At 43.8% G+C, this 24,182-nt stretch overlaps 1 protein-coding gene and 1 long non-coding RNA gene across 2 annotated transcripts; one reads left to right on the forward strand and one right to left on the reverse strand.

Moving 5' to 3' along the window:
• The first annotated feature begins 8,461 nt into the window (after positions 1-8,461).
• On the forward strand, positions 8,462-12,343 carry LOC139827568 (uncharacterized). Its single transcript, XR_011738344.1, has 2 exons — positions 8,462-9,347; positions 11,509-12,343. It is a non-coding gene; the product is annotated as an uncharacterized lncRNA (long non-coding RNA).
• On the reverse strand, positions 12,112-23,690 carry ZC3H12D (zinc finger CCCH-type containing 12D). Its single transcript, XM_065835746.2, has 5 exons — positions 23,124-23,690; positions 19,514-19,653; positions 18,311-18,545; positions 16,666-16,772; positions 12,112-15,978 (listed from the first exon to the last, which is right to left on the reverse strand). Exons 1-5 carry the CDS (start codon positions 23,504-23,506, stop codon positions 14,948-14,950), a joined length of 1,896 nt encoding a protein of 631 aa, XP_065691818.2. The 5' UTR covers positions 23,507-23,690; the 3' UTR covers positions 12,112-14,947.
• Positions 23,691-24,182: the final 492 nt, after the last annotated feature.

Below are 24,182 nucleotides of genomic sequence, written 5' to 3' on the forward strand. Positions count from 1 at the left end.
CATTTAAGGAAAAAAAAAAAACAACAAACCACACCCCACAAGTATTTAAATCTACTGAGTATTTACTCTTTTCAATAATACTTTGTTATTGTAAAATGAGAGGATTGCTGCAAACAGTGGCAGAAACTTTTCAATACAGTTAATTAACAGCATCTGTAGTATTGTAGTATAGCTTGGTGTGTCGCTATAGCTGTAGCATCAGGCTCCTTGATGAGCTTAAGTGCTATGCAAACAGTTCAGAATACTGATGAACATTGATGTGATCAGACTAAATTTCAACTTTTTTCCTTTTTTATGCAATTCTCAATAGTTTTGGGGTTATTTTTCTTTGTGCAGTTCTGTATCAGTGGTATGCTTGCCTGCTACAGTAGAGCTTCTCGAACAGTACCACCTTCAGAGGTGGCGCTGGTAGAACTCATGGAAGTGCTGCTTCAGTTGGACTTTGGTCATGGTGATTCCCAGCAGTGTGACTTGATCTAGTTATGCTTTCATCAAATATGCAGATATTTTTAATACTTAAACAAAGTGTAACAATCTCTGGCCAGTACAATACTGCTGCAGACATGAGCTTAGCTGACTATTTCTACCAGTGTCCCATTCTCTTCACTGACCGAATTTGCACATAATCAGTGTGTAGTTACAGGGGACTTTGAGACGAAATGTTTATCTACATGGATTCAAACTATTATTTGCAAGTTTATTTAGAATGATAAAAACTATCATACTGCATGTGAGCGCAGATTTTGTAGAAGAGTAGCATATCAATTTGGGTACTACTCAAATGAGCAATTTGAAATGCTTGTATAAACTTAATTCCATTTTTTGTTATCGATGTGCAATATGTTATGGCTTTAAATTCTGTGATTGCATGCTGGTTTTCCACACGGTTTACAGGAGCTACAGTTTGATGTAGTTGATTTGGTAATGAATGGAGGAATGTGTATTAGGCATTTTTAATATTATTTTGTCTTAGTAGATATTCAGCAGACCACATCCAACCTGTGACTGATAAGCTTTGCCTAAATTGAAGTTCCTGTTGCAAGTGATGGAGAATCAGAGCTGAGAAAAAGGGTGACGGAGACAGAGGAAATAGACTAAGCAATGTTGCATCTTTTGTCCTTGGTATGCAGAAGCAAACAATGGTGCTTTTCTTGCACCCTGCTGTAACACACAAGTAAAACTGGCAAACATCAGACCTCAAGCTGAAAAGGCTGTAAATGTCAGAGACAGGAACTTGGAATGTGGCACCCATAGATGCCTGGCCGGGAGGGCTTGTGCACTTGGTCTGCAATGGTGGTGCCTTAGAAGTCTGCACAATTAAATGGATTTGTCACATCATGTAGCTGGTCATCGGGGGGACTCACTGGTTTTGTGGTGGTTGATGTGTTCCTATCCCGTGGTTTCTTTGCAGACTTGTACAATACAATGTGAACTGAGGTCAGCCGAAGAACAGTAAGGCTGGGGAATGGCACCACCAGAATTCATCTGGGTTTTGGCAGGGAAGGATGGCTGGCTTGTCAGACTCGCTTCCAAGGCAGCGGGAGGTATGCTTAGTGTAGGAGGTACCCAAAAACATTTCAACACACAATTCCTTTCCTGGGACAAGAGAGAGTGCAGGTGTCACTGCTGCTCATGTGACAGCCGTGTCTCCATCACATGCTGGTGTCTCATGCTTGGCACATCTGGTCGTGTGCCAAGGAAAGGTTCCCCAGGTCCTCCTGAGGAAAGGACAGTGGGAAGTGGTAACACGGCTGCTTGCCCACAGCAGAGTGGAGCCTGCAGGTGAAATGGGTTCTGCTGCTGCAGTTTCAGTGGTTGGACACTTATTCCTTAACATAGACATCTTATAGTCTCGAAAGGAAGGCTGACACATCAATTGCTTTTTGCCATCATGTTACAGTAATAAACCCTTAAAAATGTGGTGTTTTTCTAAATAAGTAGTAAGCCTAGAAGTGAGCTCGAAGCAGGTTGGTGAATATTCATAGCTTTTCTGATGTGGCAGGAAACGTGCATATCAGATGAGCAGGTGAATGCTTGTTTGGAGTGAAAACTTGATCAGGAAAATTATCAGCCCAGGTACTTCAAATAAAGGATTGATCTTTTTAGAAGCTTTGTGTTAATCCAAGATTATAAGCAAAACAAATGTTTGTATTCATAGAATGTCTCTTATCAGCTGATATATTAAAAAAAAATAGTTCATTTCAAAACACCACTCATCGTAGCGACTCCATACTTCATAGTTAGCTGTAAACTGCTTAGTTGGGGAGCACTTCTTTGGGTATTTGTTATTTTTAATAGTTGTTTTATCCTGGGTAAAACATAACTGGACTAACGCATTTATTTTTTACAAAATCTTTTCCTAATATGTGAAAGTCTCCAGCATTCACTTTCTTGGTCTTGCCTTTGTTTTTGTTTTGTGTTAGTCAAGTTTCCGGAATGACTTACTTAGTGCCTTCCAGTGTTTTAATGGAGACTTGCTGTCCCCCAGCCTGGGGAGCTGCTGTTCAGAGGTGCATGCAGAAGATACCTGGGTGTGTTATGCCCCTCACAAGGTACTTGTCCAAAACTAAGTTTGCCTGGAGGGGACTTGGAGAGGACAGGGAAATCAAATCAAGAAAGTTGAAAGAACCAGCTTCTTAACGCAGCAATTGAAGCAGCAGCAGCACCAGGTTCAGTGCTGCTTTCTCCTGGAAGATTTATGACAGCGCTTTAGGGTATGTACACTTCCTTGTGTACAAGTTGCAAATACATCCTAACTGTAATAGATGTTTTCACACAGTTTTTATGTTGCGATAGTATTTTTTAATGTTAATAGGAGTGGAACAGGGCAGAGAAATCAAAGGATCACAGAAGATGCTAAAAAAAACTTGTGAAGATACCACAGGTGCAAAACCAGCACAGCAATCTGAGGCCAAGCATTTCTCTCAGCAATACTATGTCACTAGCTCACTTTCCAAAAGATGCTCTGCTCTGGTGACATGGCAGCTCTGCTCTGAGCAGCGTGCAGAATGTTAATCCGAGATCCTGCTATTCCCTGTGCCTTCGTTCACCTCTCTCCTGATCCCTGCCTCTCTCTGTAGCTTTCCTTTTTCCCTTCTCTAATTAGAGACTCGAACAACTACTCAAGACAAGTTTCCTGTGTTTTGTTGCAGCTGTCCAGTAGCTACAGTGAAAATTCAAGATTAAAACCAGGATGTCTTTTGTTTTCTTTCATGATCATTTTCCTTCCCTCTGTTTTTTTGGGCCAGAAATCAAATTTAAATATGACTCAAGTACTTTATGACAGTACCTTAAATATGATGAAGTACTGTCCTCCAACAGTACTGGTTTTGTCTGCTAGAATAATTTTTTGGTAGCCAAGCTGCTGAATAAAATTACCATCATAGAGAGGAGATTGGATGCCATCATGAGCTATACAACTTAAAGTCTGAATGCAGTTCAATGCCATGTCACAGACTTCCAGGGTGGTTTGGAGAAAGTTGCCCAGGTCCTTGTCTGTCTGTCCCAAGGTGGTATGTGACCTCTCTCTTTTTGCAGTGTTTTTTGTGCTGTTCCCCTGCGATTCTGAAAGCATTTGGAGGCACATACCTGTCTTCATTGCTTAATGTCTTTTCTCCATGTTTGTGAATTTTAAGATTTTCAAGAAGTGGAGTTCATACTGTGCCAGTGCAACTAAGCTGCTTCTGTACTTAATATATATATATATATATAAAAAAAAAAAAAAATTGAAAAGGCAGCTTAACTCTTGGCATTAGAAAAGCCTTCCTAATCGTTACCACAGGTGCCTTGAACATGAGAAAGAAAATAATGTCACATTAGTGTTTTTTTGAACTTAATGACAAGACAAACGCTTTCCCTCTTTAATAATGATTATGAACCTGTTCTTTTCTGCTGAGCTTGATACTTTTGTATTAAATCACCCGGGCTTTTTGAACCCCTAAGGACACCAAGTGCTGTGCTGCCCGTGTTCTGACCCTCTGAGCTTCACTTCTGGCCCTGGGACTCTGGACCACATGAAGCAGAACTGCCAGCTAGCAAGGGCTGAGAGGAAATCGCCTTCTGGGAATGGGTCCTGCAGCTGCCCCCACCAGGTCCTACCAGGGAGTGATTTTCTGCCAGCCCCACCACGCTGCCCATCAAACTCTGTGCTTCAAACTTACCCACAGTTTTGCTCTGTAAAACAGACTTTACCATTTTTCAAGGCAAATGTGATGTGTTTTGCTTTTCAGTGCTTCCTGAAGCAACAGTAGAGTTGGGTGATGGAGAGAAATAATTTATTATTCCCTTCATTTATAATTAAACCCAATATAACTGTCAGGCATATCCGTGCCATGTGGTGCTGTGCTCACATACCTCCTTCCCACTTCAAGAGCCCAGCTGTGTTCAAAGAGGATACAAGGTAAGTAACATGCAAAAGTATGTCTTACATACAATAGTTTTGTTGAAAAACTATCATCCATCTCCTGGTTTATTGCTTCACATTAGTTTTCATTTTCCTTTAATTACTTGATACTCTCCTATCTTTTTATCCCATTGTTTTCCTGGACCAATACCTGTACGCTAGTATCAGGATTGAACCTATTGATTTTTGAGTGCATACAGTGGTCTAGTTCAAAACTTGAGTCAGCATCTAGATCTCTCTTGAACAATCAGTCTGTCACCCCATTCCAGCCATGCTCTTCTCTTAGTTTTTAAAACATTTTTATTAGTTCTAGTTTTAGTACTGCCTCAGAAGGTAGTAGGCTGCTATGTGGTGATTTCAACTCACTATCTTTTAATTTCACCTATGAAATCCATCTTACAAAACTTTAAGGCAAAATGCGTTAGGTAATGCTTCAGAACGCCCCCCAGCTGGAAGTGTCCTCATTACTAGTTTGCAGGGTTGTACTCTGTGATGCTCCCATTCTCTGTGGAGCTATTCAGGAGCTACAAATCTGTGTTCTGGCATCAGAATGGTACACCCTCCCTAGGGGTGACAGGGAGTGGCTAATCTCAGCATTGCCCATCATTTGGTCACAGCTAGTGCAGAAGAACTGCTACTTCTGAAACCAAAAGAAAGTTGTTATCTAGTGTTGATTAAATTATTTTTCCTAAATTTTTGTTTGTGTGATGCTACTCAGGTCTCAGAAAGGTGACACAGCTCATTTCACAGCACAATTGCGTTCTCCTCTTTCTGCCATAACTGAATTCTTACCATTATTTAAGAGTAAAAGCATTTCACTCTGAACTCATAAAAGGTCAACAAGTAAAACACACCAGTGAAGAAGCGTGGACAAAGGCCTGAGGTAGGTGGCATAAACTGGATTGCTTAGAGGGTTGTTTTGTCTATTGTTAATCATCTGTTACTAACCCCTGTGTGGTCCTCTACAGCAACAGCCATGGCTTATGTTTGAAAGAACTTGCTTCCTGTGGTCTTCTCCACCCCGGAGCCCTGCTGTATGTATTGAGCTACAAAAGCAGCTCCTTACCTGCAGTTTCTGCTGGCTGCTTCTGGGTATTGTTTTATTTGGTGGTTTGAGAGGGTGCTTGCCAGCTGTCAGGACACAAGCACAGCTAGTTCTCTCTGCGTGTCCTCAAGCAGTAACGGGAGCCAGCATGCTCGCTGACCTCTTCCAGATTTTTTTTTGTCAGCCTCTGATACCTGGGCTGCCCTTTTAGCCCCTTCTGCTCTGCAGCAGGTAGACCTGGTGCAGTGTTGTGAGGGGTTATAACATGGTAGGGGCACAGAGAGCTCCCAGACTGCATTTTGCTGTTCTCTCTTGACCTTCCTTCTAGCATATGTGATAGTGCAGGGCTTGAGTGATGCGCACACTAGCTGCTGAGTCAACCCTGAGCTGGCAATGTTTTATTGTACTCTTAACCCCATGTAGAGCTGTCTGGTCCCTGAGCAGGCAGCAGAGTAGCTGGTGTTTCCTGCTTTGTTCAAAATCACATCAAGGCCAGCCTGTGGGAACCTTCACTTTCACCTATGTGCAGCTTTCAGCACAGATCACCCTCTGCATCGAATGCTGTGCACTGGAGAGCAGCATTCCAGGCAGAGCCACAGCAGCACCCCTGGGTTCTAGCAAAAGCCTGTGTGCAGCCTGGGCTGTGGGTCCTTTTGGGTCCCAACTTTGTTTTGGTGCAAAGTATATATATTACATATGCACCGTAACAGTGTCTGTGTCCTCCAGAAGTTTCCTGATGGATCTGTGTAGTTTAGAATTTAGTAGACTGTACAGCTCAGTAGTTTTTCAGCCTAACTGTTCAACAAATCATCTATAATTGAGACATATTCGTTTCCCATTCATCCTGCAGTCTTTGCTTTCATCGTGGCAATCTCTTGAGAGCAATTTTACTGAAAAGGTGTAAGTGTAAAACTTTCCCGTTAATTAGATGTGTGCAAGAAGGATGGGGGTGTCTTGTTCTTACAGATTCTTGTACATACAATAAGGTCTGGAAAGCATGTGTAAATTTGTAGCATTATTACTAATGACTACGGTGCAATTCGGCCTTGAGATGGGACAGAAACTGATTTTGCAGAATGTAAAAAAGACTGTTTTGAGCTCTGCTGGGTACCACAGATGCAGTATTTACAGCAGACCTGAAAAAATGCAACCGAGGATGGCACAGCGTCAGGAATCGGCTGCCAGCCCGTGGGCAACCACAGGCTCCATCAGGAGGCTCAGGAAATCCTGCTTCCAAGCCAGTGCTGTTGCTGCGTGGGTGATGTGACAGCTGGACCAGAGGGGCTGATTTGTGCCTCTGGCAAGGACCTGAGAAACAAGGCTGCAAGCAGGTTTCAGATAGCTGGGAGCTCAAGCCCCCATGTGCTGTGTTGTACATGCAGCCTCCGCCTGGCTAGTGAAGAGTTTTATTTTTGGCTGTACAGAGATGTGAATGCACAACCCAGCTACCTGGCCTTGGGCATGTGTACAGCCGTGGTGACCTCACTCTCCAAAAACGCAAAGAAAAGACGGCAATAGGAAATTGGAAGTTTAGAATTGCTTTGAAAGAAACTTTCCCACTACCCCCACATAATGCTGCCTTACAACTGCATGCATGAAATACTTGCTGTGTATCTGCCTAATTCTTGATTGACACATATGCAAGATAATAAACTTCATCAGTTAAAATCTCATGTGTTCAGATTGACCAATATTGTGCAAAGAACACCTGGAAAGACTTTAGAGATAACATTTGTAAGGCAATGCCCTCCGGACTCGAAGAGAAAGTGTTTTCCCAATTGATTTCTGTCTAAGGGTTGGCTGTGATACTTATCCAACTGGCAGACCTAGTTTCAGATTTCAGCTTTAAAATATAGTTGGCAGCTCAGCAAATTCATAAAATTGATCCCCATTCACACTTATTTTTGGCTTGCGTTAAGAATGTGCCAACCTGGAACTCTAAACTTGACCCTGGGTGACTTTCCCAGGGCTGCTGCCCCGAAAGGGAAGCCTGGCAGCAGCGCCTGGGCCCCAGCCAAGATAAATCGTCAACTGCGGATGTCAAGGCAGCAGGAGCTTCAACCACAGGTGAGAGGAGAATAAAAAGATGGAACAAAGGGTAGATTTTGTAAAATTCCCCCTTTCTGAAACCCATTACTCAAGTAATCCTGTGTTTGGCTCTTACCGCTCCATGGTCTGACATGGTGCTGCAGCTCCTAAGACAGCCTGATCAGGCACACACACCTTAAGGGCTGCTTAAAGACAAGACACATGCTAAAGTTACATCCATGCCTAACAATGCCTTGTATTTCAGCTCCCTGTAGGAAGCAGCAGCCAGGTGAAGGTGGTGGGATGGGTTCGGCAGTGTATTCAAGCCTCGCCTGCAGGTACATGTATTTCTTTCAACCTGCAGGAGCATCCCTGGCCAGGAGGCCCAGGTGAAGCTGTCTTCGTGCCGGGCAAAGCCGAACTCCAGCGCTTGCTGCCACGTCGTGTGGGTTCTGTCCAACACACGGATGAGGTGCTCATGACCGCCGCAGATGGGATTTGTACCAGTGAATGGGACTGGATTCTGAAAGGCAGCCCTGGAGCAGCAAATCCTGTTTCTGCTGCTACCACATCGACACCTTGTGGTGGACTTGGCCATCATGGTTTTTAAAAATGTGTTACTGGTCTATGTCTTACAGATGTCGATTACTAGACATTACCTAGAAGTGTTCCACTTGGCTGGTCATACCTTTTCTTTCAACAACTCTACTGAATCTCCCTTGGACAAATACAAATACTAGGACATCAAAGTGCGGAGGCTGACCTAAACCAGCATCTCCCAAACACCATCCCCGGTTGCATATGCAATATTATGAAAGGTGAACAGAAGGAACCACTGGAGAGTATTTTTTTCTCTTTTTCTATTCTTCCAGAACTTGGATTCCCTATCCCTTTTTTTATCATATTCTGTTATTTTTACTTCAGTTTAAAATGGTACTAATTTTTTTTCCCCCTCTTCTGCAAGGCTTAGATATGACCTATGTATCTTAAGAAAGATGCTCTAAGGGTTTAAAGAACTTCCATCTGCTTCTTTAAATGAAGCCAGGGCTCCAAATCCACATGTCATATGTTATGAGCAAAAGGATATTCAGATGCTGAAGTTCTTCTCTGGGAATGTTTCTCTGCTGGAAATAACATTTTTACAAGCTTCTGTGTTCCCTGCAGTCTCTTTCTAACAGGACCTCCTGCAGGGAGAACTCGGTATTTCTCATTCCAGTTATAGTTTTGAGTAACGTTTATAATTGCCTGCCAATGGCTGTGTATTTTTTGGCAATAACAAATCTGAGGCAAGTTTGCTTCCCAGCTAAAATTTCTTTAGCACCGCTTTCAGAGTGGTGATCAGATGGAGTGCAGGTTTCGCCAGACTATGGTGACATTTATGCCTTCGCTTTCCCTGGAGCTGCAGAATGTGGTTTTATTTATGAAGTGCATTTTACCATTTACCATTTCAAGTGGTAAAAGCCATCACATTCCTCTGTGCTTCTCCTGCTACCCCCTCAACAAGTATTGGTTGCTTTTTAGTCATGTTGGGCTGTTCTCATATATCTGTAGCTTTTCTCCTGGCAATGAGAGGAAAACATTATTCCCATAGTAAAACTGGGTCTAATCTGGAAGCCAAATCATCAGACAGTGATGGCATCTTTGTCTTGTCCTCGTGTTCAATGCTGTAGCTCATTCATTTACTACAGTTGATATCGCTTCTTATCTGGCAGTTTCCCCAGTTGTTTGGAGCCTCTGCAATAGAGATATCGAGTACAGCAAGCTGGCAATCACAGAAGAGAGCTGGATCCTGCTTTGCTCTGTGTTACAAGTATGCGGATGGATGGCAACCACCCTTTTGAATCTTATTGTGGATGACAGCACCTTTCTGAGGTTTATCATACTTTATGTAACATTCAACACTTGCTTCTACCAGCTCTATATTTCTTTAATGTTATTTAATACTAATTTTATGCGAGAAAAAATTATTTCCATTTATCTAGGTTGGCTAAGTTTATGTCACTCATGTTTTGATGTCTGCTCCTAGGTTATGGTTTCATTTTGCCATTTAGTGTCCGAATGCCTGCTTCTTCTCCGTATGAAACCAGTAGCGTTAGTAACTCCTGCAAACATACTATTTTGGTGGTGGTAGGTAGAGGATAATTGTTACTTTTACAGTAGGTTTTAAGGTAGCTAAGATCATATAGTGGCTGAGTTTCTGCTAGCATCCCATCTGATCTTTAGAGAAGAGAAGAGAAAGCCGTACAAAGCCAGCACAAGCAGGTGTGAATGTAACTTTCTCCTCAGTTTCCTGCCCCAAACAGCTTTTGCTAGGAAGACTGCTTTAAGGTGGGAGGGGAAAACAGCCTGAGCATATCAGGCCTCTGGCAGGCTAAAGGTATCCATGTCAAGGTTTGAACAAAAACGAAGAAAAAAACAAACAAAAAACTAAAAACCTTTCAGCTGGAGGGTGGGGTGAAGGGAGAGGTAGTATTTGGGAGCAGTACCCAGCACAACAGAGGAGGAGGGGAGGGAGCAAGGAAAAGAAGGGAACAAGAAACAAGAGTTTAGGTGTGGGTGGGTGATTTCCATGGAGGCAGAAGGAGAGGGGTTGGGATAAGGAAGCGTTTTGTGATTTGCAACCCACTCTGTAAAGGGTACAATGGAAATTCTGAGTCTAGCAAGAACTGGAGGAAAGAACTGTGGAGAAACTAGGGAAGCTGAGCAAATTGTGTGGCACAGAGAAAAGCCAAAGTGAGGGAGCTGTCGTTGTGGTTAGATGAGCGATTCTCATGCCACCATTCTTCATCAAAACCACATCATCTGATTTCCTCCTGGCATTCAAAGCCCTGATGGCCCTGCAGGCGTTGTCCTAACTTTCTGACTTGCCACCTTGTATTTGCTGCCCCTGCAAATCTCTGTGTTCACAACTTTGCTCCATTTGTATGTCCATGTTGATTGCATTTGCCAAGTCAGCACATAAGTACATCTCACTGAAGAGTTAAGAATTCAAGGCAGTGAGCCCAGCTTGGGGCAGAGAAGGGACATGGCTAAAATGCTATCAAAATCCCTTCACTATCACCCGCAAGTCATAGCACTTTCTTAATAATACAAATGACAAGTGATGCTGTAATATTAAACTGTTCTTCTCAAGAGTTGAAAGCATCCCGATCTTGCCAGCCCAGAGGAGGTAAATACTACAGCGGTCTTGTACATATGTGTGACTGCAGACCAGACATATCTTGAGGCAGCAAAGCAAAGGGCTTACAGTGGCAGAGCGAATAAGTTACACCTCCAGGAATAAAAATCATGTTCTGACTCCTGGCTTGGAGAAAGTCCATGCAAAAAGTGAAAGATAATATCTGAATTGTCGTCTTAAAGATATGTATGCAGAATACCTGTGTCCAACATAGGAGTCTGTGTGTGGGTGGCTTTCACCAGAGGCTTTGGGGTATTTAAACTTGTGAAGGTGGTCTGTTATATGTGGTGAAGTACAGGGCCTGCTTGTTCTTCCCTAGCAATCTAATATTTTTAAGGAAGAAAGAAGCTATGAAACCCATTTTGTTCTGTTTAGTTGTTTGTGATTAGTTTGCAAATTGTACCAGTTCTTATAGGAAGTGAGTTAAAATGTTAGCAAAACTTCTCATAAAACTTGGCAAATACAAGTGCTTAATACAAAGCAAGATTATTATCTACGTCGTAGGCTGTCTTATGGCATTAATTTTTATGGTATCTAAGCTCTGCAAGGGATAAAATTCTGTATTTAAGAAGAGGTGGGAGGTGAGCTGCCCAGGACTGCCTCGGGTGCAAAGGACCGCCTTCTTTCCCATGTTTCATGCTGAGGAGCTGTTGCAGGGGTGGCTTCCGCCCAAGGCTTTTCAGTGAAAGATTTGTATCTAGTTTCCCTAGCCCCTCACAAAGGAGGGTGTTTATGGCTTCCTAACTTTTTGGGGAAGGGTGAGACTAGAGAAGGGAAGTCTCTTTTATGACTTTTTAAAATTATTATTAATTTTTAATCTTAAAATGAATTCAGCAACTCTGTATATCTCCTTAGGAAAGCAACCTGTCTCCTGGAGGATTGCTCCCATTGCTTCAGTCTGCTTCTAAAAGAGCCGTGACAACCAAAAAGCAAAGAACGTCAAGGGCTTCCCAAGCCTGTTGGGACTGATGTATTCATTTTCAGCTTTGCAGCAAGAGTTGGACTTGAATGCATCTCAGCAGAGATACCAAATAGCAACAGCCTCCCACCCTGCCCATGCAAAACCTGCCTGCTCCTTTCTGTCAGCAGCCCCTTCCCTTACCTTGGGAGCTGACAAAGCCAAAAAAATGAAATCCCTCCAGCCTTGTAAAGTGCAAAAGGCTCAGCAGCAGAGAGCCCTGAGTCCCAGATGCTTGTGCTGGGGGGAAATTTCAACACAGTCTGTGCTCCGGGTGGGCTCCCCTGGAGCAGGCGGTGACACAGTGGTGACAGCGTGACTGCCCCGCTGCCCTGCCAGCAACAGCCCTCTGAGAAAAAACCTGCTGCTGAGCAAAAGAGCCAAGAGGAATCAAGTTCTGTTCAGAGCCGAAGTCTGATTTATTTTCTCAGACACTTTCTCAGCAGAACATGCATTCTATGTATTTTACTGAAAGATTTCCCCAGTAAATAAGACAGAAACGGAAGAAAAATAATTTATTAGACATCAAGAGAAGATTTTGAACAGCCACCAAATTCCTGTGCATCCTCAAAAAGGAAAAAAACTTATGCCCATGTCTCCAGCAAGATGAGGGCCACTACACAAAGGCAGCATGCCAGTTTTCCTGTGGATTTTAAATGCTTTCTGTATTGAAATATGTAACATACATTCCAGACATAAAAATAAATGTTGATGTGTATGGTTATATCCTGCTCCCGTACCATGTGTATATTTTCTGAATGCTGTCATTTGGGACTTGCTCTGTTTCAGTATGCAGAAGGTGTTTTTCTGCTCTGTGTTGCACTTCCTCTGTGTGTATACATGTGTACAGCAGTATATACGTGTACAGCTGTAGTTGGGAAAGCTCCAGTAGAGGCTGTTAGGCAAACCAATCAGCCTGGCCTTGCATAGGCACAATATAGGCATTTAATCCTTGAAATGTCTCAGTTCGCTTCAATGTTTAAAGTGTGGTGTGTGGCATATTTCAGCAAGACTAATGGCAGCTGATGAACTCAAGTACTTTTCAAAGCATTTCACAGGGCGTTTATTCCATAGTTTCATTTTAATGACATTTCTAATCTTTATGTAATATGCAGTGGATAAATTTATAAGCCATTCTGGTAATTCAGTTATATATTTTATGACTGTAATTAGTGGAAAAGTCATGGCATGTGGAAAAAAACTATCATCATGTTCTGTAAAGGCAAATAATAACTTCAGCCTCCAAATTAGAATTTCTTGGAGCCAGCCACGTGGCCATAAGAGATTGAACTGATACAGTATACTTATTTCCTGAAGATTCTTTAAACACCACCACCAAAGAAGAGCTGCTGGCAGTTTCCAGAGTGGGAAAGGTCAAACTATTACCACTTTAAAAAATGCATCATGTGATAATGTCACTAAAGGTAAATTATTACTTCTTAGCCACCTTTCTGAATGCAAGCGAGTTCAGAGCTGTCAGTGAGGACCATGTTTAATTCCTGCCTGGGACCAACATCACTGATTGCACTTTAGAGAAGAACCTAACAGGGATATTGTAGGGCCAGAGACTTTGTAAAACCCACATTAACATTGGACTAGATGAAGCAGCAGTGCTAAGAGGAATGGGGGAAAAACAAACAAACAAACAAACAAAAAAACCCACCACTACATTATTCAGAGCATAAAGTGTTCTAGACCATCTAATAATATGTTAAAACATTTTAAAAGCAAGTCATATTCACGTATTTAAACTTTGGTATAATGCCAAAAACATTCAGGATCAAGCTTAATATTGAAATTCTAAACTGAAGAATTCAGTGGAATAATGCAGTGATTAGCAGCTTTACAGCTTACTGAAAATCAAGCATGTCCAAAGAGAACATTGTTTGTTTAGATGTTTGTCATCATAAAACAGCTGTATAATTGCATTATGGGACCATATTTGGTAGTTAAAGGTTAAGCCAACCGTAGTTTTCTTGTTTGATACAACAGAGACACTTTAAAGCTTTTTTTTGTTTTTGTTTTTTTTTTTCCCTCCTGTTTTGGTATCACCTCTGTTAATTCAAAAACAACCGTGAACCCTCAGTCCACATCAGGACTTATACTGAAGATGACTTCTCTGATTTGACATACATGGAATCATAGAATTGTTTAGGTTGGAAAAGACCTTTAAGATCATCAAGTCTGACTGTTACCTGACCATGCCAAGTTCACCACTAAACCGTGTTGCCAAGCACCACCACCACATGTCCAGGGATGGTGACTCAACCACTTTTCTGGGCAGCCTGTTCCGATGCCTGACAACCCTGCTGGTGAAGAAATGTTTTCTAATATTCCATCTGAACCTCTCCTGACACAACTTGAGGCCATTTCCTCTTGTCATATTGCTTGTTACCAGATCCTCCTGGCAGATGGGTGTCACTTTTGCCAACTTCCAGTCAACTGGGACCTCCCCAGTTAGCCAGGACTGTTAATAATTGAAAGTGGATTAGTGACCACCCCATCAGCTCCCTCAGAACCCTTGGGTGGATCCCATCCAGTCCCCTAGACTTTTGTGTATTTAAGTGGTGTAGCAGGTTGCCAGCCATTTCCCCTTGGATTATTGGGGCTTCATTCTGCTCCCCATCCCTGTCTTCCAGCTCAGGGGGCTGGCTACTCACAGAACAATTGGTTTTACTATAAAAGACTCCGGCAATATTGTGTGTGATCCCCAAGAAATGTACCTGCGCCTACCTTCAAGTGCTCTGGAGTATCTATCTCCACCAACTCTGCTAGCCATTCTGTGGGTTCAGAGCATTGGTTTATAAATACAAGATGTGGGGTTTTTTTTAAGCTAGAAGGTAATAATACGCATCCAAAGATGCCTTCTAGCAGAGAGCACAGGTTAGAGAAATAGGTCAAATGACTTTCATGTGCTAGCTTATCAAGTACCCCCAGGGACTCTGGAGAACCTGTTACTGGGACCCATGGAGCTTGTGTTTTCTTATGGTAGTTGAACAGTAGGTTAAGACACTAAAAACATGTCTAGTGTTTCAAGGCATCAACGAAGATCTACACCATCCTAAAAAACAGTTACTGGTGAGGTTCAAATGCTGACAGACCAGTTCCCCTTAGCCCTCCCATTCACTTCCATGGGAGGTGAATGAGATTCCTCTGCAGTGAGCACGGGCCTTTGCCTTGACCTGATGCCCCATGAAACATAGCTGGTTGATGCTTAGACTTTGACTCCTGGAACAGCTATAGCCCTTGCCATCAAGCCTTTCAATAGCACTTCATTATGCCCTAGCTTTGTGCCTCAGGATTTGTGCTTGTTGGGAAAAGTTGAATCTGGAGGCTTCACAATTTTCTGTGTCTCTGAATCAGTAAAGTCAAGCTAGCAATATCCTTGATATCAGGGTACAAAGCCATGATGTGATTCACCTCACCATAAGGGAAAAGGGAGCATAGCTCCCTGTGGATGTTTGCTTGCTGGACAGAAGGTGGCATTGCAGCTGGGGTGGGCCAGTAGTCACTGTAAGAGGCATGGGGGTAAGCATGGGCTTTCTGGAAGAAGCCCAGCTTGTTGCTGGAGTCTAACAGAAAGGGCTGCTGAGGGGGCTGGCTGGGGAAGCACTGCTGCTGCTGCAGCTGATGCTCGCTGTACAAGTGCGGCAGGTCAGGGGAACAAGCTGCAGACTGTGGCAAGACGTGGTGCTGAGTGTCCAGGGCCTGTTTGTGCTGAGCACCAGCAGGGAGGTAGCGGCTCCTCTGACCCACCCCGTGCACGGCGCAGCACTCCTGAGGCCAGCTGTGCTCTGGGCACATCCCGCCCTGCACAGGTGTGAGCACTGTTTGCTGGAAAGGGCAGGTGTGATCCGAGCTATGGTGGTGATGGAATGAGTACAGGTTGTGCCTGAGGTCACTGCAGTGATGAGGGCTGTCCATTACCTTTCTGTCCTGAGAGGTACGTATTGACCGACTGTAACTGTACGTGTCGTCGCTGATGGACAGCGCTGACATCTTCTCCAGGAGTGGTTGACGTCTCAGCAGCTCTGGTTGCAGCAACTGCTGGTCTGGCCCCGGGTCACTGCTGGGGCCACCAGCCCAAGTGGCAGACAGCTGCTCAGGACGGCTCCCCTGGGACCACCCTGGGTAGCAGGAAGCCCCTGCGTAGCCATTGGCTTTTCGCAGCGTTTCTGTGCAGACATCAGGTGGTGCAGGCTCCCCTCCGGTCCTGTACGGTGAGTGGTTACGCTGCTCCTCCTCTTTCCCCGGGTTTAACGGAACCTTTGTTTTGGCCCTGAGCTCATCAGCAACTGAGAGCTGAGCTTGATGTGGTCTCTCTGGGTGGTAAAATTTGCATTTGTTGCCATAGGTACATTTTTTACCTGAAAGAATCACAAATCAAACAAGAGGTTGTCGCTAGCACCCATGTCAATTAACGTACTCATCGCCTTCCCCCAGCACTGTGCATTTGCACAGGTGGGGTGAAGACAAACAGCGAAGATGGGAAGGGCTATTTTACAATTCAGTACTTTTGACCCTAGATTTAAATATTGCTGACCTAAATAGCAGGGTGAAGCAGCAGGGAAAGGAAGTGTCTGCTATTTTGAAAGTGCCTGAAATTCGTTCATGTTCCAATTGCTGCACTCACTGGACTGGGAGACCTGCTGTTACGAAGGGCTGCTTTAAAAAAAATGGTATAGAGGTTTACTGCTGAGAAACCTCCACATTACTGGAAAGCTGGTTTTGGGGGGGAAGAGAATTTGGATGGCTTTTCCCGAGTGCTGTGATGGAAGTCCATCCTGCAGTGTGAAAAGTGTGTGCAGGCTGGTGGGGTCAGTACATCCACAGTGCTTGGTTTGGGTGCTGTGCCCAGGTGAGGATGGAGAAGCCAGAAACTGCTGCTGAGGCTGAAGCCACTTAAGCAAGAGGGGAAAAAAGCACCACCCTGGCCAAAAACTCTACCACACAATGATGTATATGGGCAGTACCTGGCAACAGCACTTGCCCTTAGCCAAAGGAAAGTGCCATGAGGAAGCAAGGGGCAGGAGGAAGCACAGAGAGACACCCACCATAGGGGCAAGGCTGCCATTTTGGTTCAGGAAGCACTGGTTTTTTGCTGAGGAAGTTATTAAGAGTGGGTCCATGCCGGCCTAATGGATCATCAGGAGGCATAAACCTGAAAAAGGAAAAAGTCACAGGGGTAACAAAAATACCTCAAGCTTTTGGAGCTAAAGTGCCATCACAGCTTGTGGCACAAGCTCAGGGAAGAAAATCCTTGTGCTCCTTTTGTAGCCCAGCCTTCAGGCTGCGCTACTAGACAACATGCCTTCCTGCCTGCCGAGTCAATACTTCAGCTTCATGTAGTTGTTTTTTCCTGATAACTTAGAACAACTGGGAATACACAGTGGCTTGGTATAGCTCTGGCCAGCTGTCAGCCCCATCCATCACTTCCCTTTTCTCCAAAGCAGCAGCAAACTCTCCTGTGGTCCCAGCCCTGCCATCCTTACCAGCAGCTCCCTTCCACAGCAAGCTCATTTTTCTCTTACTAAATACTTGTAGGAGAATGAGATTTAAAAAGTCAGTGGTTAATTCAGAGCTACAGCTGATCGTGCATATGGTGTGATAAACAAGCCCAGCCTTCTTCAAGGGTTCAGTGAAGGTTTCCTGCTACAAGGCCCTCAAAAATGCTTCAGATAAAACTGTTTATTCTCCTATGCCAGTGCCTGAATGTGATGTTTCAGGAAGAAAACTAATTAGGATCTCTAAACTGGTTTGCAAATGAATCTGTACAACACCCACCCATGGAACAAGTCTCTGTCAGATGAAGGGAATCGCAGGCAAGTGCGGAAGGGAATTTGTTCCTCTGCACCCACCCGGGCACCACAAAGAATTTGTTCAGCTGCATAATCGGACTGAAACCTCCAACTTCAGGCTGTGGTTTTTAAGAGGTTCCCAAAGTTGTGCAAGGAGGTTCCACTGAAACTATTCAAATGAGCTTCAGAGTAACAGTTAGGCTTTCTGAGGAAAGGGTTCTGAAAAGACCTACGAAATAGGAAGGAAAATATCATATAAATATTTGTAACCCATTAGTAACTAGGGAAGAAGCCTGGTGGTAGTTTGAGATAATGGACTGGAGCTTTGAGAAATACAGTATATTGATGTTCAGCAACTGCATTTCTGTGAACAGCATTACAGGGAAACTGAAACCCAGTGCCAAGCAATCACACCCAGTCATGGTGGTGGGAGAGCCAAGTCTCCATCCTGACCCACAGAGAGTGCCTCCATCTGATGTTGGCATCTGTTCTAGAAAGTTACTGTTAGAAAAGCATGGGAAAGGGGGCTGTTTTGCCTTGTAGCAGGATTAAAAATACTGCCAGCTAGTGAGCCTCCTCTCACTGATCTAATTCTGTTATCCTGCTATGAGACAGAAATGAAAGGCTATCAGGCCTTGGGTTAACATTTCAGTTTGGATTGGAAAGAAGCAAAGCCGGTCACTAATATCGCCTTTCAAACTGAGAAGTTCATTGAAGAATGACATGAGCGGTTTAAGACCAAAGCTGAGGGATCTGGAACTGGAGAAATGAGACAAGAGAAATTGTGGTAAATCCTCTTCAGAAAAAGGATCATGTGCTCTGCCACTGGTGGGAGGTGCTTTAATGCTGGAGCTGACATAATGTATAAATTAAAGATTGCTTAGCAATAGTTGTCTCTTACCTGTTACTGACAAAAGAGTACATGAGTAGTCGCTGCTCAATAAACCATTTCCACTCAGGGTTTTCATTCTGGAGATCCCGGTAATGGTCATTAGAAACAATTACTCCGTCTTTTTCATAAGCAACTTTCACTATGTAGCGATCATCGTAGCAAACTACCCTCTTGCCTTTCACCTTTCGGCATGGGGTGTACACAAGGATCGATTGCTTTTCAAGCTCTTCAAGAATGTGCTGATCTGGTGGGGTGGTCGGCAGAAACAGAAGGGGTAAACAAACAAACAAAACCCACAACAAACTGTTAACAAAGACCAAGTCTCAATCATGTTCTTTAGACAACTTACAGTGGTGTGACTTTCAGATATCTGGTGGCTATTATTTGGCAACTGGAGAATTAGGTCTGTTACAAAAGCATCTAATCATAACCTTTGAGATATTTTTTAAAATTTTTTAAGTCTTATCCATAGAAGGATGCCTTGAATTCCACACCAGAGATACGCTGAGCCCCTGTAGTTCCCTTTTATCCCACTAGATGCTAGAAGGCTCAGAACCACGAGTGTTAATGGGAGATAAAATGTGCCTGGTAAAATAAATTAAAAAAAATCTTTGCTGCACTTGAGGACACTCTGGCTTCTTGTCATTCCTGCTACACAGAAATGCAGACCCCCAACAGCGGCAGATGCCAAGCTGCTGACACAAATCTGGCTGATATATTTCCACACGAACTAAATCTCACCACCCTCCACAGACTTCAGATGGTGCATTTCCTTCTCCTGGAAGAGGAACCCGTGTAGTTCCTGTATCAGAGTAAAAGGCTAGCAGATAATAGTTATGCAGCAGTGAACACTTCAGATATGGCCACCTTTGGATAATATCTGAAATAATATCATTGTCTCCTGATCAGCCTTAAAAGCTCTGCAGACTTGTGAGCTGACAATCTCATTTTCTTTAACTCAGCTGGCAGTAACTTGTGCTTCTAAAGCAGAAGGCTCAAAGCAGTGTAACAAAGCCTTGTATGCAGTTTTATAATAGCTGTTAGCCAGGAGTGTGTGGCAATTAATTAATGACTAATTTAAATGATGGAAACTTGATACACAAGTTCCACAGTGTTTATCCTTACAGGGCAAAACCATACTGGACTCTTCACACCTCCTGTCTCCAAAATGCACCTAAGGGTTGCCAAATTATGGCCAAGACAGTGACCTACCTGAAATTGGACTGTCTTGTCGAGGAGGCTCCTTTCGCCAGAGTGGGACAAAAACCTTGATGTATGTGTGTCCCCTTTCTCGAAACCAATCCACTGCCAGCTGGATCCCCCAGCAGGAGAATACTTCTTTGTTTCCATGACTATAAAAAAAGAAAGGAGGAGGATGGTGAGGGAAAGCTTTCAAGAAGCTAGAGTCCTCTTTAACTGAGCCAGTAATGAAAAGGCAAACCAAACAACTTTGGTGTCATTCATCATTTTTCAAGAAAGCAACCTGGTAGGGTGGCCTGGTTGGACAGGCCAAACACCTCCTTCAGTGAAACCGGAAGCTTGTTCTCTGAAGCAGTTTGGATGTTTGAAAACCGAGGTATCCTATCTACCATCAATATGACCTGCCTGTTACCCAAGCCTGTTCCTTCTGCCTCTATCTGGATGAACTTGGGTCTTAAAGTACCAGCAAGACCTTAGGCTGTGTCAGGCCCTTTACATGCCTTGTCTGATTATGCTTTGAGGAGTCGGAGTTTCTTCCAGCACAAGCAGAAATCCACAAGGCTCTCCTATGAGAAATAAAATGTGGGCATTTTCTTCTGTGGTAACAGTGACACTAGGGATTGTAACATCTGAACCTGCTGCAAGTGTGATCACAGGTCATTCTGCTGCTGACTTCTTTTGGGAACAGGAGTGGAACTATAGGGGAAGGAAAACTGTTAGAGGCAGGATGGGAAACATGGAGAACCTAAGCCAGGATGCCAGAGCCTCACTGGAGATGGCCACAGGCACCTCAGGCCCATCTTTATCTTGCCCTAGTTGGTGGGTTTTGTCTTCATTGCAAAGAGAAATAGGAAAGACCTAGGATGCATGCTATAGAGGATGCAGGCTAGGTGTGTTCAGGAGAATTATCAACATGCAGGCAACACAGAGAACACAACCTCAAGTAAAACAATTGGGGTGATATCCTCCCTAAGTTTGTCTCCCCCTTCATTGAAAGTTCTTACTGCTTGTCATTCCCTTATCTAACACTAGTAACAATGCGATGCATGTCTAAAGGGTGGTAATTTAACTACCTCTGCACAAGGAAACAAAAATAAACTCTACACAAAGTCCTAAAAAAAAAATCCTAATTTTCTACAGAAACCTTATCCTTGTACTTTGAGCTTTCTGGATGATGTCACCGCAGTCTCACTCAGGTTTTCATCTCTGCAAAACATACTTGTAAACGACTCTCTCAGTTACTATACCTGCCTGCAGTGATGGATCAATCAAGGATGATGCCACAATCTTAAAAGGCTCTCTCCCTACCATCCCCCAGGAATTCAAATCTAGGTTTTGTCTACATCAGCCTCGTAATCAAAGCTCCATCTTGCACCTAGTAAAAGTTTCAGTGCTGAAATGGTGACCACAAATGAAAAATAGAGCAGTTTGGAGGGAGAAACCCAGCTCTTTATTAATAGCTACACAGGCAATAGGCAGTCTTTGAAAAACAACCAAACCAAAACAAAACAAAAAACACCCCCCAATAATAAATGGTCTGAAGTGCTCAGTGCATCTAATCTCCATTCTAGAGCAACTGTTCAGTTTTAAGGGACAGGACCTAGCCAGGGTAGGTATAAAGTCACCTGGATGGACAGATGAATTGCAAGTGCAGGTGACTTTTTCATATAAGTACAAGCAGAGTGAGCAAGAAGAGGTAGCTGGAATTGTTTCTCAGCATTATCACTTAATCCAGTTGCTGCTACACTGCTACAGCCAAATCTGGGGAACATGTACCTAAATATCATGTACATGCATGGTGTGCTGCAATGTCAACATTATTGAACACCAATGTCTGTCATGCAATGGAGCAGGGCTTTAAAGCCTCACCTTCTCCCTGCATGTCTTGGACTCATATTTTGGAAATTATTATACAAAAATATATAAATTTCACATGCTAGAAGCACATGTTGTTTCTTGAAAACCCATTTAGGTGGGCATGTGGTCTAGGAAAGCAATATGACATGCTAGCTCAAGCTATATGCTGCACATACCTTTAATGACATTTGCTTTAAATAAGCTCTGTCTAGCAAGCTTCTGTGCACGGGCTGGGACAGTGGGATGATCTTGGAGCTTGCCCAGAGTACTCCAATCTCAAAACATGCACTATCTCATTAGCCACCAACCTACTCTGGGCCTCCTGCTCGGTGGCAAGGGTGCATATTCTGCCATCTTAGAAACAATGTTTTCTCTGCCTTGTCCACCTCTATACCTGCTCTAAAAAGGCCCTGGTAAATTGGCGAGGACAAGGTTGTGCCAGGAGAAAGAAGCACATTGCCAGTCAGGGTTAGTATCACCCCTAATGCAATGAAAGGGCAGGTGCTCAGCTCAGCTGCTCTGTCTGAATGGATGTTTATTTATTTTGCAGAGAGGCAAGAAGGACACCCTAAGAATGGTCTTGGGTGACAATGTAAATGGGGACAGAAGATCCTAACATCTGGGTATCGAGCTCAAGGCCCAGCCAAGGCTGACCAATTTTGCATTGTGTATTTCTCACTGCGCTGACCAAGGAACCCTCATTTTCAGATGGGATTTCTCCCTTCATCCAGAAGATGGCATAATTTGCTTAGTCTCCAGTTGCTCTGGGTGGGTGTGCTTGTCCCCTTTGCCCTCCAGCCAGAGGGGATGTGCTTTCATCTCACCTCACACCAAAGCCAAGGGAAGGAGGAAGGCCTCCTCTGCCCTGTCCCAACCTGCAAGGACGGGCTTAGCCATGCTGAGAAGGAAGAGAAGTTAACAGGGAAAAATGATGAATCACCAGAGTGTCCTGGGCTCTTGACTGCTGGGGCCTCTGGCTGTTCGTGTTGCTCAGGTAAACAGAGACCAGCCCACAACTATCCTTGGACTTCCCATCTACATGGATGCACCAGGTTCCCCACCAACAAGAATGGTTTCACAGTGTCACAGCACTGCTTAGGAAATGTAATAGGCCAGAATGGGTTGCTGTGACATTTTCCAGAAGTAGAATTAATTAAGAAGGAAAAGAGACTATTCAGTACAAGGGAACTATAAATTCCCTGATACTTCCATAAAAAATGAAGCCAATCTGAAAACCAATGAAAATATACAATCTGGGAACATTGTTGGGGCTTACTTGCAAGTCCAAACAGCGCAGCTGTGATGTTGTTAGGAACCACAGCCACCCATCTTTATTTTCCCTCTCCTTCTTAGGCTAGTTGGGCTGTTCTGTCTATCTGGTCAGCAGTCTTTCCTGGAAATATGTCAGGATACAGATAGGTACCCATTTGAAAAGGCTCGTAAAGATGAATAGCGAGCAGAAAGAGAGAGCGAGCTGCGGGATCACGCTGCCGTATGCAGCAGTGAGCTTGCTGGTGGCTTGTGGAAAGCCAACGTGCTGAGCAAGCCGGTGATCGCACTGAGCGTGCGCGTTTATAAGTATAGATACAGCAGGTCCCTAGAAGCTGAGGCTCAGGGAAAGAACGGGAATAAGGAGTCATTCATACTTTATACATCAAATACACCAAAGCACCTCTCACCTGAATAAAAACATATTTCAGAACACCAGCTATAAAACTCAAAATCTTCAGAGAAAGATATATCCCTTTGAGGAAACAAAGCTTACCTCATTGCAACATTGCTGCCGTCGATCACAATGGGTCTCAAATGGTCGGAAGAATCACCTTCATCTTCCCCAAGCCATTTCAGTCCTGGTGAAGTGCTACAGGAGCCACGGGCAACAAGTTTTAGCGGGGAAGGCTGAGTCTGGTTCTCCAGAGCTTGAGGTTTGCTCCCCATCCGAATCAGCTCTTTCAGCACATCGTCCTCCAGGGCCTCTTGGCCCAGGTTCTCCAACACTTTGCAAATGTCCTGCTTGCCATAGCCCAGCTTGCAGAAAAAATCCAGCTTGCTCTGATGCACTTCCACCCCTGCTGTAGGAACTTTTCTGGGGCGTGGAAGCACTGGCTTGCTAGAAAGTGAACTGGCCAGTGCCATCTTAACAGGCATTTAGGTTCCTTTAAACCCGGTGCTCCTGTCTTCCCAGCCTCATCCAACAGGCATCAGCTTTAGGTGAGGGAAAGATTAGAAACAACAAAATTCAAGCATTAAAGAAGAACGTGCAACCTCAGTTATTTGCCTAGCGCACAGCAAAGAGACTGTCTGATCAGCTGTCTTCTCTCTGAAGAGACCGTCTTCTCTCAGCGTTAAAGCATTTTTCTGGTCCGCTCTTATTTATAAAAGCACTGGAGTGTCCCGTGCAGTGTTTGTCACTGTCCAGGCATTATGTCAGACAAGTGTCATCCTGCTTCATGAGCTATGCAACCCTGCCCATACACAGACACACTGTATGCGTTAAGTTTGTTCTTCAAACTTATCTCACAGGAAATGATATAAATGACAGTGTAACTGGGGATTTTCAATTTGCTCAGTGTGGTTTGTGAGCCACAGATAAAAATCTGTCAAATATTGTTGGATGAGCTCAGATGCCATAGCAACTTAACAAGTATAGAAAATTTCATTGAGTGATTGAAGGAAAAATGTCATTTGCAAAGTAGATGGGAACTCTGAATTTTTTTTTATAGTTTTGCCTTTCTTAATATGTGTCCACATGTATATTCACAGACATACCTTATAAAATTCTGTCACTCATCTGTTCCATTGATGCCTGACTTACTCTTTTCCT

Source organism: Patagioenas fasciata, chromosome 3 (assembly GCF_037038585.1).
Source record: "Patagioenas fasciata isolate bPatFas1 chromosome 3, bPatFas1.hap1, whole genome shotgun sequence".
Lineage (NCBI taxonomy): Eukaryota > Metazoa > Chordata > Aves > Columbiformes > Columbidae > Patagioenas > Patagioenas fasciata.

Coding starts and splice junctions, on each gene's coding strand:
- ZC3H12D (XM_065835746.2), bottom strand. CDS start 23,506: ATGCCTGTTAAGATGGCACTGGCCAGTTCACTTTCTAGCAAGCCAGTG. Junction 19,654..23,123: donor GGCAGCAATGTTGCAATGAG/GTAAGCTTTGTT, acceptor CTTTTTTTATAG/TCATGGAAACAAAGAAGTAT. Junction 15,979..16,665: donor ATGGCAGCCTTGCCCCTATG/GTGGGTGTCTCT, acceptor TGATTCTTTCAG/GTAAAAAATGTACCTATGGC.